Genomic DNA, 15069 nt, shown 5'->3' with positions numbered 1-15069 from the left:
ATACAGCCAGTATACCCACGGCAATGTGGAAAGCACTATCCTCAGTGTGGGGAGCACACGACACTAAATGCCGGCAAGGATGTGGAGCAACAGGAACTTTCATCCATTGCCGGTGGTAATGCAAAATGGTATAGGCACCTTGGAAGACAGTGTGGCAGTGTGCCGAAAAACTAAATATGTTCTTAACATACAACCCAACAACTGCACTCCACTGGAGGAGAAAGTTACGTCCACACAAAGACCTACACATGGATGTTTAGAGCAACTTTATTCTTAATTGCCCCAAACTGGAAGCAACCAAGATGTCCTTCAATAAGGGAATGCTTAAACAAACTGTAGTATACAATACAATGGAATGTTATTCAGTGCTAAAAAGAAATGAGCTATCAAGCCACAAAAAGACAGAGAAATCTTAAATGAATATTACTAAGTAAAAGAAGCTAATTTGAAAAGGCAACATACTATGGACACATTAAAAACACTGGTGGCTGCTGGGGTAATTAGGGAGAGGGAAGATAAACAGGCAGAAGAGAGGATTTTTAGGGCAGTGAAACTGAACTGAATGATATCATATCCATGACTATGATCCATATCATTATACATGAATCAAAATCATAGCATATACAACACTAAGAATGAACCCTCATGTGAACTATGCATTTGGGGTGATAATATGTCAGTGTTGGTTCAATGATTATAACACATTTACCACTCTGGTGGGGGATGTTGATAGTGGAAGAGGTTGCTATGGGGGTACATAGGAACTCAGTACTTTCTACTCAAGTTTGCTGTGAACCTGAAACTGCTCTAAAAAAAAATGAAGCCTACAAAAAAAAAAGCAAGAAGAAAACAAAAGAGAACTCCGTTCAAGAGAAAGCCCTGCTAAGACAAGGTGAGACTAGAGAAGGCTGGGGACTCTTACCTGAGACACAGAGGCTGAATCCAACCACAGAGAGCACATAGCCCAGTAACTGAATGATCAGTATGCTGATGGTGAAGGAGGACATCCCCATAGCTGGACGGAGGAAAAGCGGGTTGAGAGTATTTAAAAAGCAATCACTTCTGCTTGTATTTTCTGCAATCAGGAATAATAGCCTATGACCAAAGACCACCTCTGGAGTTCTTGTCAGATGGTAAATTCTTTCCCAGTGACCTATCTTCTATGTCTAGATCTGTAATTTTATAACAAATCAATACTTTTCCAATGTACAGCAGGCCAGAGATAGGCTCTAAGGCTGAGAGTCACATGGGTAACTAGAAAAAAATAGATTCTAATATTAACAAAAATGCTAGTGATTTACTCCTAAAATGCAGTTAAAATGACACCAATTACAGGTTGGATATCTACATGTTAAGATTTGCCATAACTGAAAAAAAAAAGCTACTCTTTCTTATTTATAATTCTATTTTGTAGAATAGTTAAAACCTGAAATAAAAATATGATAATAATCATTAGGAAATTATATAGCATAACTTTAAAAATACACTGATATCAAATATACATAAAAATAATTTTTTACAAGATAACTGAATGCCTTGAAAACCCAAGCCAACTTTAAAATAATTCCATATGGGTAAAATATCACTAAGAATAGCCTGGGAAATCTTTTAATAAAGCAACTTCTATTGAGTAGTTAAAAAAAAATACAAGAATATTTTAACCAAAAATGCTGTTCTTTAAATGAAAAAGGTGGGAAAAATCATTCCATCACAACAAATACTCACCTATCATAAATACACAGTAATGAAGTAATATTAATATTACTGTAGGAAGTACAATTAAACCAAGTCCCGAAGCATTCTTTGTTGAATATTCACCTGTTAATAATTAAACATAATAATTAATATTTTCCTACAAACCTCCTACTCTTACAAAAGATTACTTAATTTATTAAATGTATTAATCTCTATACCACTCTTATAAACTACAAAAGGTTTAAAAATATTTCCCCCAAAACTTCACACAAAATAAATGACTATTTTTTTTTATTATTCTAGACCAAATTTAAGACACGTAAATGTCAGCACATAAGTCTGAAGACGTCAGCCCTTGAGTTGGCTCTGCCTCCTTCTTAACTACTTCACATAATTATAACAAGAAACTCGGATCTCTTACCATTCCCTTCCCTTGCTATACTCAACCTGTTCAAAGTCAAAGCAATTGTTCTTTCAAGCTGTCTTCTGAATTAATCTCCTTCCTCCCCCTGTTAAAGTAGTGCTCAAAATTCTACAAGTCAGGCTTCAACAGTACGTGAACCACAAACTTTCAGAGGTTTAAGCTGGATTTAGAAAAGCCAGAGGAACCAGAGAACAAATTACCAACATCTGTTGGATCATCAAAAAAGCAAAAGAGTTGCAGAAAAACATATACTGCTGCTTTAGTGATTACACCTAAGTCTTTGTGTGGATCACAATAAACTGTGGAAAATTCTTAAAGAAATGGGAATACCAGACCATCTGACCTGCCTCCAGAGAAATCTGTAGGTAGATCAAGAAGCTACATTTAACTGGACATGAACAACAGCCTGGTTCCAAATTGGGAAAAGATTATGTCAAGGCTAAATCTTGTCACCCTGATTATTTAACTTATATGCACAGTTCAGTTCAGTCACTCAGTTATGTCAGACTCTTCGTGATCCCATGGACTGCAGCACGCCAGGCCTCCCTGTCCATCACCAACCCCTGGAATTTACCAAAACTCATATCCATTGAGCCAGTGATGCCATCCAACCATCTCATCCACTGTTGTACCCTTCTCCTTTCGCCTTCAACCTTTCCCAGCATCAGGGTCCTTTCCAATGAGTCAGTTCTTCACATCAGGTGGCCAAAGTATTGGAGTTTCAGCTTCAACATCAGTCCTTCCAATGAACACTCAGGACTGATCTCTTTTAGGATGGACTGGCTGGATCTCCTTGCAGTCCAAGGGACTCTCAAGAGTCTTCTCCAACACCACAGTTCAAAAGCATCAATTCTTTGACACTCAGCTTTCTTTATAGTCCAACTCTCACATCCATACATGACTACTGGAAAAACCATGATCTTGATGAGACGGACCTTTGTTGGTGAAGTAATGTCTCTGCTTTTTAATATGCTATCTAGGTTGGTCATAACTTTCCTTCAGAGGAATAAGGGTCTTTTAATTTCATGATCACCATCTGCAGTAATCTTGGAGCCCCCAAAAATAAAGTCAGCCACTATTTCCACTGTTTCCCATCTATTTGCCATGAAGTAATGGGAAAGGATGCCATGATCTTAGTTTTCTGAATGTTGAGCTTTAAGCCAACTTTTTCACTCTCCTCTTTCACTTTCATCAAGAGGTTTTTTAGTTCTTCTTCGCTTTCTTCCATAAGGGTGGTGTCATCTGCTTATCTGAGGTTATTGATATTTCTCCCGGCAATCTTCATTCCAGCTTGTGCTTCTTCTAGCCCAGCATTTTGCATGATGTACTCTGCATAGAAGTTAAATAAGCAGGGTGACAATATACAGGCTAGACATACTCCTTTTCCTATTTGGAACCAGTCTGTTGTTCCATGTCCAGTTCTAACTGGTGCTTCCTGACCTGCATACAGATTTCTCAAGAGACAGGTCAGGTGATCTGGTATTCCCATCTCATTCAGAACTTTCCACAGTTTGTGGTGATCCACACAGTCAAAGGCTTTGGCATAGTCAATAAAGCAGAAATAGATGTTTTTCTGGAACTCTCTTGCTTTTGTGATGATCCAGCAGATGTTGGCAATTTGATTTCTGGTTCCTCTGCCTTTTCTAAAACCAGCTTAAACATCTGGAAGTTCATGGTTCACATATTGTTGAAGCCTGGCTTGGAGAATTTAGAGCATTACTTTACTAGCATGTGAGATGAGTACAACTGTGCGGTAGTTTGAGCATTCTTTGGCAGTGCCTTTCTTTGGGACTGGAATGAAAACTGACCTTTTCCAGTCCTATGGTCTCTGCTGGGTTTTCCAAAAATGCTGGCATATTGAGTGCAGCACTTTCACAGCATCATCTTTTAGGATTTGAAATAGCCCAACAAGAATTCCATTACCTCCACTAGCTTTGTTCACAGTGATGCTTCCTAAGGCCCACTTGACTTCACATTACAGAATGTCTGGCTCTAGGTCAGTGATCACACCATCTGGGTCGTGAAGATCTTTTTTGTACAGTTCTGTGTATTCTTGCCACCTCTTCTTAATATTTTCTGCTTCTGTTGGGTCCATCCATACCATTTCTGTCCTTTATTGAGCCCATCTTTGCATGAAAATGTTCCCTTGATATCTCTAATTTTCTTGAAGAGCTCTCTAGTCTTTCCTATTCTATTGTTTTCCTCTATTTCTTTGCACTGATCATTGAAGAAGGCTTTCTTATCTCTCTTTGCTATTCTTTGGAACTCTGCATTCAAATGGGTATATCTTTCCTCTTCTCTTTTGCTTTTCGCTTCTCTTCTTTTCACAGCTATTTGTAAGGCTGCCTCAGAGAGCCATTTTTCTGATTTCTTTTTGTTGGAAATGGTCTTGATCTCTGTCTCCTGTACAATGTCATGAACTTCCGTCCATAGTTCTTCAGGCACTCTGTCTATCAGATTTAGTCCCTTAAATCTATTTCTTACTTCTAAAGTATAATCGTAAGGGATTTGATTTAGGTCATACCTGAATAGTCTAGTGGTGTTCCCTACTTTCTTCAATTTAAGTCTGAATTTGGCAGTGAGGAGTTCATGATCTGAGCCACAGTCAGCTCCCGGTCTTGTTTTTGCTGACTATAGAGCTTCTCCATCTTTGGCTGCAAAGAATATAATCAATCTGATTTTGGCATTGGCCATCTGGTGATGTCCCTGTGTAGAGTCTGCTCTTGTGTTGTTGCAAGAAGGTGTCTGCTATGACCAGTGCGTTGTCTTGGTAAAATTCTATTAGCCTTTGCCCTGCTTCATTCTGTACTCCAAGGCCCAATTTGCCTGTTACTCCAGGTGTTTCTTAACTTCCTACTTTTGCATTCCAGTCCCCTATAATGAAAAAGACATCTTTTTGGGGGTGTTAGTTTTAAAAGGTTTTGTAGGTCTTTATAGTAGTGTTCAACTTCAGTTTCTTCAGCATTTCTGGTCAGGGCATAGACTTGGATTACTGTGATACTGAATGGTTTGTCTTGGAGCACAAGCTGGAATCAAGATTGCCGGGAGAAATATCAATAACCTTAGATATGCAGATGACACCATCCTTATGGAAGAAAGAGAAGAGGAACTGAAGAACCTCTTGAAGAAAGTGAAAGAGGAGAGTGAAAAAGCTGACTTAAAATTCAACATTCAGAAAACTAAGATCATGGCATCTGGCCCCATCACTTCATGGCAAATAGATGGAGAAACAATGGAAACAGTGACAGATTTTATTTTTTGGGGGTTCCAAAATCATTGCAGATGGTGACTGTAGCTGTGAAGTTAAATGATGCTTGCTCCTTGGAAGAAAAGTTATGACCAATCTAGACAGCATATTAAAAAGCAGAGATATTACTTCACCAACAAAGGTCTATCTAGTCAAAGCTATGGTTTTTCCAGTAGTCACGTATGGATGTGAGAGTTGGACTATAAAGAAAGCTGAATGCCGAAGAATTGATGCTTTTGAACTGTGGTGTTGGAGAAGACTCTTGAGATTCCCTTGGACTGCAAAGAGATACAACCAGTCCATCCTAAAGGAGATCAGTCCTGGGTGTTCATTGGAAGGACTGATATTGAAGCTGAAATTCCAATACTTTGGCCACCTGATGCAAAGAACTGACTCACTGGAAAAGACCATGATGCTGGGAAAGATTGAAGGTGAGAGGAGAAGGGTACAACAGAGGATGAGATGGTTGGATGGCATCACTGGCTTAATGGACATGAGTTGAGTAAGTTCCAGGAGTTGGTGATAGACAGGGAAGCCTGGCGTGCTGCAGTCCATGGTGTCACAGAGTTGGACCCGAGTGAGTGACTGAACTGAACTGAGCTGAACTTCCCGTCTTTACTAACTCCAATGGCAAAAAGAGCTACCATGTTGATATTCCTAAACATTATGCTTATACTGTATTCTGCTCAAAAAACAAGGCTTCTTCCAGTTTGCACTTGTGAGTCCCAGCCTGTCTCTGCTGCTCTTTTCATGGGATGCAGACCCTTCCCCCCAACTCATACTGCCATCCTTCATGGGCAACTGCAATTTCAGACCCATCTGGGTTCCCAAGTTCATTCCCGCTACCAAGTCTTGGCTAATAAAGTATGCCTCTGTAGTGGCCTAATGGCTGTCCTAAAGATATGTCCACCTCCCAGATACTCCAAAATCTGTAAATATTAACGTATATAGTAAAATACATGAAGAAGTTAAGGATCTGAAAGAAGGAATGTCCCCTGGATTTCCCAGGTGGGTCCTGAATCCAGTGACAGGTAGCTTTGTAGCAGAGAAGCAGCAGGAAATTAAGTGGAGACACAGAGGGGAGGAGACCACGTGACCATGGAGGAAGCTGGGAGCTACGTTACCACAAGCCAAGGAGATGCACAGATGGCCAGCAAACACCAGAAGCTAGGAGAGCATGGAATGGATTCTCCCCTCCTGAATGGGTCAGGAGGGTGTAAGCCCCTGATAACATCTTTATTTCAGATTTATGACCTCCAGAACGGTGAGAGAATTTCTATTGTCTTAAGATACCCAGTTTGTGGTAATTTGTTAACAACAGCCCTAGGAAACTAACATGCACCTCTCCAGAAATGTCCTCAACCTTATCAATCCTCCTTTCCCTCATAATAACTGTATATCTTACCTGGGATGAAAAGAAAGGCTCCAACAATGACAAGGACAGTGAGCAGTAGTCCAGCAACTAATAGGAAAATGGCTTTCTCCTTCGTATAATTGGATTTATATTTAAGCGCTTAAAAAAACACAAAGAATTACATGAACTCAATCACAAGAAATAAAGCCATTTATGTAACTTACAAGGTACAAAGATTAAACTGGTAACTTACTATAATTGAATAACCTTTGAGAAACAAAACTCCACATCATGTCAAGCCACCTCAAATCCCTTTCATAATGAGTCAATGGCTAAATGGTATCCCGGCAATATGAATATGGATGCTGACTTTATAGGTGATACTTTATTCCCCTAAAATGAAGTTATATGTATCAGGCTTTCTTAATCATAGCATTATTAATACTTTAGGTCAGGTAAGTTGCTGCTGTTAGGCACTGCTCCACACACAACAGAATGTTTAGTACCATCCCTGACCTCTGCACATCTCATACCAGTAGTAACCCCCAAACGGTGTCAGTTAAAAATATCTCCAGACATTGTTCCCTGAGGAACAGAACTGCTGTGTCTATTTATGACTGATAGACACACTACTGAGGAGAAATAACTGACTAATCAGTTATATTGAGAAAAAGAGAAATTTGTAATACCTTCTATAAAATTAGTAGAACGTCTGGAAATCCAGATATTTTGTTTTGAAAAAGTATACATTGGACAAATCCCACCCTCTTGAAATCCTGAGGTGGGGGGAAGTGCTTACATTGTTCAATTAAAATACTTTCATACAAATAAACTACAAATACTCCACAGGTTTTAATATATATGTTACACTTTTGATGCTGGCTCTGTTGTCAAGAATCCAGCTTCCGTAAAAGAGTGATATAATGCATAAACCTAAAAATGTTATTTTTTTAATCATGTATTTACCCTTCCAGTTTTGTTTTGGTTAAGATTAAAATTAGTGCTTCACCGAGAAAGTTGCTAAGAGTAACCTAAAAGCACACTGAGTAGCCGAGAGAAAGAGTGTGTGATTGAAATTCAGCTGTTCCATCCGTACATGATTCTCTCCATGTTATTTACCAATGGGCAGTTGTCTTGAGGAGAATTTTTTCAATAATTTTATATTTAGCATTTAATTTTCATCTAGTAAAATGACAAACAGATAAATTACAGTAAGAACAACTAATAAACTCCTAAATGAACATGATAAGTCCATGTTTAAGGTATTATAACCTAGAGTTAGATTATAACCTATGGCTAAGCATTTAAAAGGTATAATTACCTTTTAAAATCTCTACTCATACTTTGTAACCTCAACTTTGTCCTCTTTAGGGGGATGGAGGGCTAATCGTAATTAATCCTGAAGCTGAAAAGTGAAATTCACATTAATCAGAAAAAAGGAAGAAACAATAAGCTTGCCAAGCCTTCATTTGATCTATCCAGACTTGGAACTTATGTGACTATGACTCAGTCATGTCCCTGCCTTCTTATAGGGCACAGATTTTTTCCTATACGCCTACTTTCTAGTCTCAAACACTGGCTATGATGATAAAAATTCAGTGCATATGTTACAAAAGGCACAGATAAAGACAGAAAAAGAAACCTTCTCTTTTTAATTTTTTTTTTCAAAATTTACTTTTAATTGGAGGATAAATGCTTTACAATTTGGACATACGGCAAGGTTTTCATTTTAATCCCATGTATGTGTGCTCAGCCGCTCAGTTGTGTCTAATTCTCTGCGACCCCACAGTCTGTAGCCTGCCAGGCTCCTCTGTCCACGGGATTTCCCAGGCAAGAATATTGGAGTGGGTTGCCATGCCCTCCTCCAGGGGATCTCCCCAACCCAGGGGTCAAATCCATGTCTCCTATATCGGCAGGCAGATTCTTTACCGCTGTGCCACCTGGGAAGCCCCAATCCCATGTATACTATTAACTAAAAAGAGTTTGAAATTTCTGCAAAAGGCTTCTAAAATAGAAGCTGTTTCAAATTACCTCACAATCAAACAAATATTCATAAGATACACCCCTAGGTTTAACTCAGCACATAAAAGAGCTACAAAGATCAAGCAGCAAGACTTCACCTGAGTCCAGCGTGTGAAAGTTGCTCAGTCATGTCTGACTCTTTGAGATTCCATGGATTGTATCCTCCAGGCCAGAATACTGGAGTGGGTAGCCTTTCCCTTCTCTAGAGGATCTCCCCAACCCAGGGATTGAACCCAGGTCTCCGACATTGCAGGTGGATTCTTTACCAGCTGAGCCACAAAGGAAGCCCAGAGTCTAGTATGCTGCTGCTAAGCCCCTTCAGTCGTGTCTGACTCTGTGCGACCCCATAGACGGCAGCCCACCAGGCTCCCCCGTCCCTGGGATTCTCCAGGCAAGAACACTGCAATGGGTTGCCATTTCCTTCTCCAATACATGAAAGTGAAAAGTGAAAGTAAAGTCTCTCAGTCATGTACGACTCTTCGCGACCCCATGGACTGCAGCCTACCAGGCTCCTCTGTCCATGGGATTTTCCAGGCAAGAGTATTGGAATGGGGTGCCATTGCCTTCTCCAAGAGTCTAGTATAAGTACATGCAAAATGGCTGATTTATACCATTCTTAAGAAAAATAAGACTTTGAACCTCATATAAAATTCAGTCTCTTTATGCTTAGCAGAGCTACAGGAGAAAAATAATGTCAACAGCAGAAACAAAAATAAAATGCCACAAAATGCTATTACTGACAGTGTTTTACCATAGAATGGTCTTTTTAAAAACTTTTGGATGTAGCTTTCATTTCTGCTGATTGGTTCAACTACTAATTTTCAAGGCTACCTAAATTATTCCTCAAATTTAAGCAGCAATTTCCAATAAATATATTAGTGGAGTCTACTTTAGTAATCACAGGCAATGAAAGATTATGTCCATGTTTTCTTTAGTGAACCTTAAAAAGGGTTTCTTTTGACTCATTTTCTTTGCTCACAATGGCCATGTTTTAGCAGGTCCCATAGCAAGTCTGCAGAGTATCTTGTTGTTAGGGTCTGTTGTTTTACAGTTGGAATCACATAGCATGTAGCCTTCTCAGATTGACTTCTTTCACTTAGGAATATATATTTAAGGTTCCTGCAGCAGCAGCATATCGTTTAACAATTGACAACTCATTTGTTTTTAGTGCTGAATAATATTCCATGGTCTGGATGTACCACAGTTTATCCATTCTCCTACTGAAGAATATCTTGGTTGCTTCCAAATTTTTGCAATGATGAACAAAGCTGCTATAAACATCCATGTGTAGTTTTCTGTGTGGACTTCAGTTTTCAACTCCATCTGGGTAAATACCAAGGAGTAGGGCTTCCCTGGTGGCTCAGTGGTAAAGAATTCACCTGCAATGCAGGAAATGACGGTTTGGTCCCTGAGTTGGGAAGAAGGAAATGCAACCCACTTCCAGTATTCCTGCTTGGGAAATCTCATGGACAGAGGAGCCTGGTGGGCTACAGTCCATGGGGTTGCATAAGAGTCGGACACAACTTAGAAACTAAACAACAACTATTACTGGAAAATATGATAAGAGTATATTTAGCTTTATATGAAACCACCAAACTGTATTCCAAAGTACCTGTACCATTTTGCATTCCCACCAGCAGTGAATGAAAGTTCTTTTTGCTCCACACACTGACCAACATTTGGTGTGGTCAAAACTTATGTTTTTAAGAAAAACCTATAAACTTAGTGCTGCCTGACACAGGAATACCAAATATACAGGGAGACAATGTCAAGTTTTTTTCAACAAATTAGGAATTCCAAGTTTCCCTTTTATACATTCTATAAAATAATTAAATCTAGCCAGCTACTTCTCAGAGATGAGATGGGTAGTTCATTCATTTGTTCTATCTTTACTGTGTGCCTACCATGTACTGGGCCCATTTATTAGCCCAAGTCACATCAACCAAATTGAGGCACAAGTAGAAGTTACTTTATTCAATAATAATAATTGATCACACACCTACTAAGTGACAATCACTATTCTAAGTGCTGGCAGTGAACCAATAATTCTGCCTCAATGCTCCTTATATTCTAATGTATGAATGAATGTGTGTGTGTGTGTGTGTGTTGGTGGTGGGGAATGAGTGATAGGAAGTGTTACTCCCAGATATTCTCCTCCAGTTAAGTAAAAGATGTGGGTCTAGCCTAAGCAAGGCTTGTTACGTATTTAAGCTTTCAAATTCATGTGAACAGAGACATGACATGTCCCTCTAGCCACCTGAAGAAACGTAGCTAATACTATTGATAGATACTCCATTAAGGCTTTTTTGTGTCTTCGTCACTGATGTAAAGGACATATACAACAATGCAGGCTGTCATTGAAGAAGTCTTGTGAAATTACCAGGTTCAACCTGGAGATCAAATAAAACTATCATTTTAGTTTTCATGACATCCCAAAGATGGGATTCAATAAGCCCATATAGATCCACCACAGGCTGAAGTCCAGCTAACAAAACCCCAAAATTCATGAATTCAATGCCTGTTCTAACTGCATGACAATTAAATGATCCCTAAGTGATTAGTGAGTTTAGTAGTGAGATAGGAAGGTTAACCAGTGAGGTAAAAGACACATCAAATAAAGAATAAATCATGAAGAGAAGACATATGCTTGATTTTATTATTACAGTGCTATCTTCTGATAACTCTCAGAAAGTAATTTTAGGATGTTTTTGGTGTGGATCACAATGAACTGTGGAAAATTCTGAAAGAGATGGGAATACCAGACCACCTGACCTGCCTCTTGAGAAATCTGTATGCAGGTCAGGAAGCAACAGTTAGAACTGGACATGGAACAACAGACTGGTTCCAAATAGGAAAAGGAGTATGTCAAGGCTGTATATTGTCACTCTGCTTGTTTAACTTATATGAAGAGTACATCATGAGAAATGCTGGGCTGGAAGAAGCACAAGCTGGAATCAAGATTGTCGGGAGAAATATCAATAACCTCAGATATGCAGATGACATCACCCTTATGGCAGAACGTGAAGAGGAACTAAAAAGCCTCTTGATGAAAGTGAAAGAGGAGAGTGAAAAAGTTGGCTTAAAGCTCAACATTCAGAAAACGAAGATCATGGCATCTGGTCCCATCACTTCATGGGAAATAGATGGGGAAACAGGGGAAACAGTGTCAGACTTTATATTTTTGGGCTCCAAAATCACTGCAGATGGTGACTGCAGTCATGAAATTAAAAGACGCTTACTCCTTGGAATAAAAGTTATGACCAATCTAGATAGCATATTGAAAAGCAGAGACGTTACTTTGCCAATAAAGGTCCGTCTAGTCAAGGCTATGGTTTTTCCTGTGGTCATGTATGGATGTGAGAGTTGGACTGTGAAGAAAGCTGAGTGCCAAAGAATTGATGCTTTTGAACTGTGGTGTTGGAGAAGACTCTTGAGAGTCCCTTGGACTGCAAGGAGATCCAACCAGTCCATTCTGAAGGAGATCAGCCCTGGGATTTCTTTGGAAGGAATGATGCTAAAGCTGAAACTCCAGTACTTTGGTCACCTCATGCGAAGAGTTGACTCGATGGAAAAGACTCTGATGCTGGGAGGGATTGGGGGCAGGAGGAGAAGGGGCCGACAGAGGATGAGATGGCTGGATGGCATCACTGACTCGATGGACGTGAGTCTGAGTGAACTCCGGGAGTTGGTGATGGACACGGAGGCCTGGCGTGCTGCGATTCATGGGGTCACAAAGAGTTGGACACGACTGAGCGACTGAACTGAACTGAACTGAGCTGCACATTGGTACTCTACCTGATGAAGGATAAAGCACATCTGGTAAGTTTTAAAAAAGATTACAACTTCAAAATTTGTATTTAATTATATTAAAATTACTATTTTAAAAATATTTAACACACATTAAAAAAAGAAGGCTTTGTGAAACTGGTACTAGATAAAAATGAATAAGAATGCCAATAACAAACTGATTACTTGCCAGAAGGCGAGTAAAATAATTTTATAATGAACACCATGCACTATCCAACTTTCTTTGATGAAACAATTTTGTCAAAATGAAGACGGATGAGAAATCACATTCCTAGTCTACAGGACAGAGAAATAAAAGAGTTCAAGTTTCATGAAGTCTGGGCTTTGAAGTACTTTGACTATAAAAGATAAAAGAAGGCAACACCTAACATACTAACTTCTTTTCTTTAGTTCCAAACATTCCTGGTCTTATGGACCATGCCACCCCTTCAGAATAGATGTAGGAAGGTGGCACGTTTGAATTTGGAAAGAGTCAAAGTAACAGCAACTATATTTCTACAAAAGAGTATATTGCTAAGTTGTAGGTTTGTTCAGTTCCTTCCACAATAAAACCAGTATATAAAAACATGTTTTAATAAGCAGAATTGGATAATTATGTGGACAGGACCAAGGAAAAGCAATGGGAGTTCAAGATTATGTAACAGAATCTTAGTAATAACATTTACTATGATGATGTTTTGCCTTCCTGGATGGAAGTTTCCTAGACAGTTAGTATGTCTTTGTGTGTGTGCATGTGTGCTTAGTTGCTCAGTCATGTCTACTCTTTGCAGTCCCACGGACTATAACCTGCCAGGTTCCTCTGTCCACAGAATTTCCCAGGCAAGAATACTGGAGCAGGTTGCCATTTCATTCTCCAGGGGATCTTCCCAACCCGAGGATCGAACCCAAGTCTCTTGTGTCTCCTGCACTGGCAGGTGGATTCTTTACCTGTAGTGCTGCCTGGGAAGCCCATATATGTCTTTATTTCTTCAGAATGATTTTTCTAATCTACAAAGAAATTCTGTTCCGTTACTTCTTTTAAATGTGGTTTCATGGTCTAATCACTTTCAAAATCAAGCTAGTACTCAAGATTGGACTCAAGAACTTAGCAGGATCTCAAGGGTGTTGTGATGGAGAAATTTTTCCTTTGAATTTTCTAACTGATTTCAGTAGAGGCCTCCAGTCAAAAACCTCTGAGCAGTAACCAAAATCATTGTGGAATAATATTGAGCAAGGACTAGAAAGTTAGAAAACAAAATGAAAGATGCCTACAATGAACAAATTTGAAATTACAGCTGTCCCTCTCTTTCTCTGGTTCTGATATGCATCAATTTCAGTTACCATCATTTAGTTAAATAACACAAGTCCTCCCAAAACACAGTTTAAATTTCTACCACCCCAATATAATAACTGAGTAATTGCATAAAGTGTAAACTTCACTGTTATCTCTTCAATCCACAAGTCACTATATAAATAAGAGATGTGCATCACCATCAGTGACCACTCATGTCATCCTTTTCAAAGACTGTTGGTGACTGCTCACTGCACATCTGTTATTCAATTCACACACAGACAGCAAAACATATGTTGTGCTACCTCCTGTCTCCCAGTCATAAACCATGGTGACATTTTACAATGGATAATCAAAAAAGGAAACCGGGCAATAAAGATGAAGGAGCAAAGAAACGAGATGTGATAATGCTGGAAGCGAAATTCCAATAGACAGTAACTGGCATTATAGAATAGCTAACTGTGGAATGTAAATACTATTGCCATTCAAGAATCTCTAGATACACAGTTAGAAGAACTCAGTAAAAGTGAACTTATTGGCATACATGAGGACAATGAGGTGGCTGTGACAAAAACGAAGATGTCCCAGAAGTGACTGGCAAAAAAAACTTTATATGAAAGCAACTCTTGGAGACGGTTCATGACAATATATGCATAAAGGATAGTTCAAGACATGAAAGTGCTGGGAGCTGATTAGAGCTTAGAAAGGAGTATGACAATTCACCAAGGTGTAGACAAGATGCATGCTCTGTATTCAAAGTTATATAACAAGAAAAGGCAAGCATTTTCAACCTGCTCTTGATAAAATTCACCAATTCTCAATGTTTTATCATGTACTAAATATTAAATTTACTCTTTTTTCACTTCCTAATACATTTATTATTGACAATAAGAGGTTTTAATGTTTTGACAAAAATTTAAAGGTCATGGAACAACAGTAGTTTTGGCATTTATTATTAGATTGCTTTGCAGAGTTTCAGCTTACATGGTCATGTTTATAGTCCTGCAGTTCTGTGTAAAGCAGGGATTCACTGAATATAACAAAAGTTCTAAAAAAGAAAAAATAAGAACAAGCAATCATATCACAAAGAATTTCAACATGTTATCCAGTTCTCAACATGGAGTTAAACATTAATCCTATAAAAACTGGATATCCTGGTGAGAAGCACTTGAAATCATTCATTACACAGCTAAATGATGGAAAATACCTTTCATATTGACAACGAGTAAGGAAGAACAATCCTGAAAATC

At 38.9% G+C, this 15069-nt stretch overlaps 1 protein-coding gene across 9 annotated transcripts in view; it reads right to left on the bottom strand.

Moving 5' to 3' along the window:
- The window catches only part of CD47 (CD47 molecule), a 70361-nt gene that overhangs the window by 12814 nt on the left and 42478 nt on the right, over positions 1–15069 (bottom strand). For 6 of the 9 annotated variants that reach the window (XM_086407975.1, XM_086407986.1, XM_086407943.1 and 3 more), the window contains exons 4-6: positions 6772–6879; positions 1726–1818; positions 923–1015 (exon numbers count right to left, since the gene is read on the bottom strand). In XM_086407975.1, the coding sequence (XP_086264101.1) occupies positions 923–1015; positions 1726–1818; positions 6772–6879 (294 nt within the window). Of the gene's footprint in view, positions 1–922; positions 1016–1725; positions 1819–6771; positions 6880–14803; positions 14868–15069 lie in introns of all 9 variants that reach the window. The other 3 variants (XM_086408009.1, XM_086408017.1, XM_086408026.1) reach the window with 1 other exon arrangement.

The sequence above is a fragment of the Bos grunniens genome, chromosome 1, assembly GCF_055505025.1.
Source record: "Bos grunniens cultivar Pamir isolate PY7600 chromosome 1, Bosgru_T2T1.0, whole genome shotgun sequence".
Taxonomy (NCBI): Eukaryota; Metazoa; Chordata; class Mammalia; order Artiodactyla; family Bovidae; genus Bos; species Bos grunniens.
Note: the sequence above shows the minus strand (reverse complement) of the source record. Positions and strands in the feature narration are given on the sequence as shown.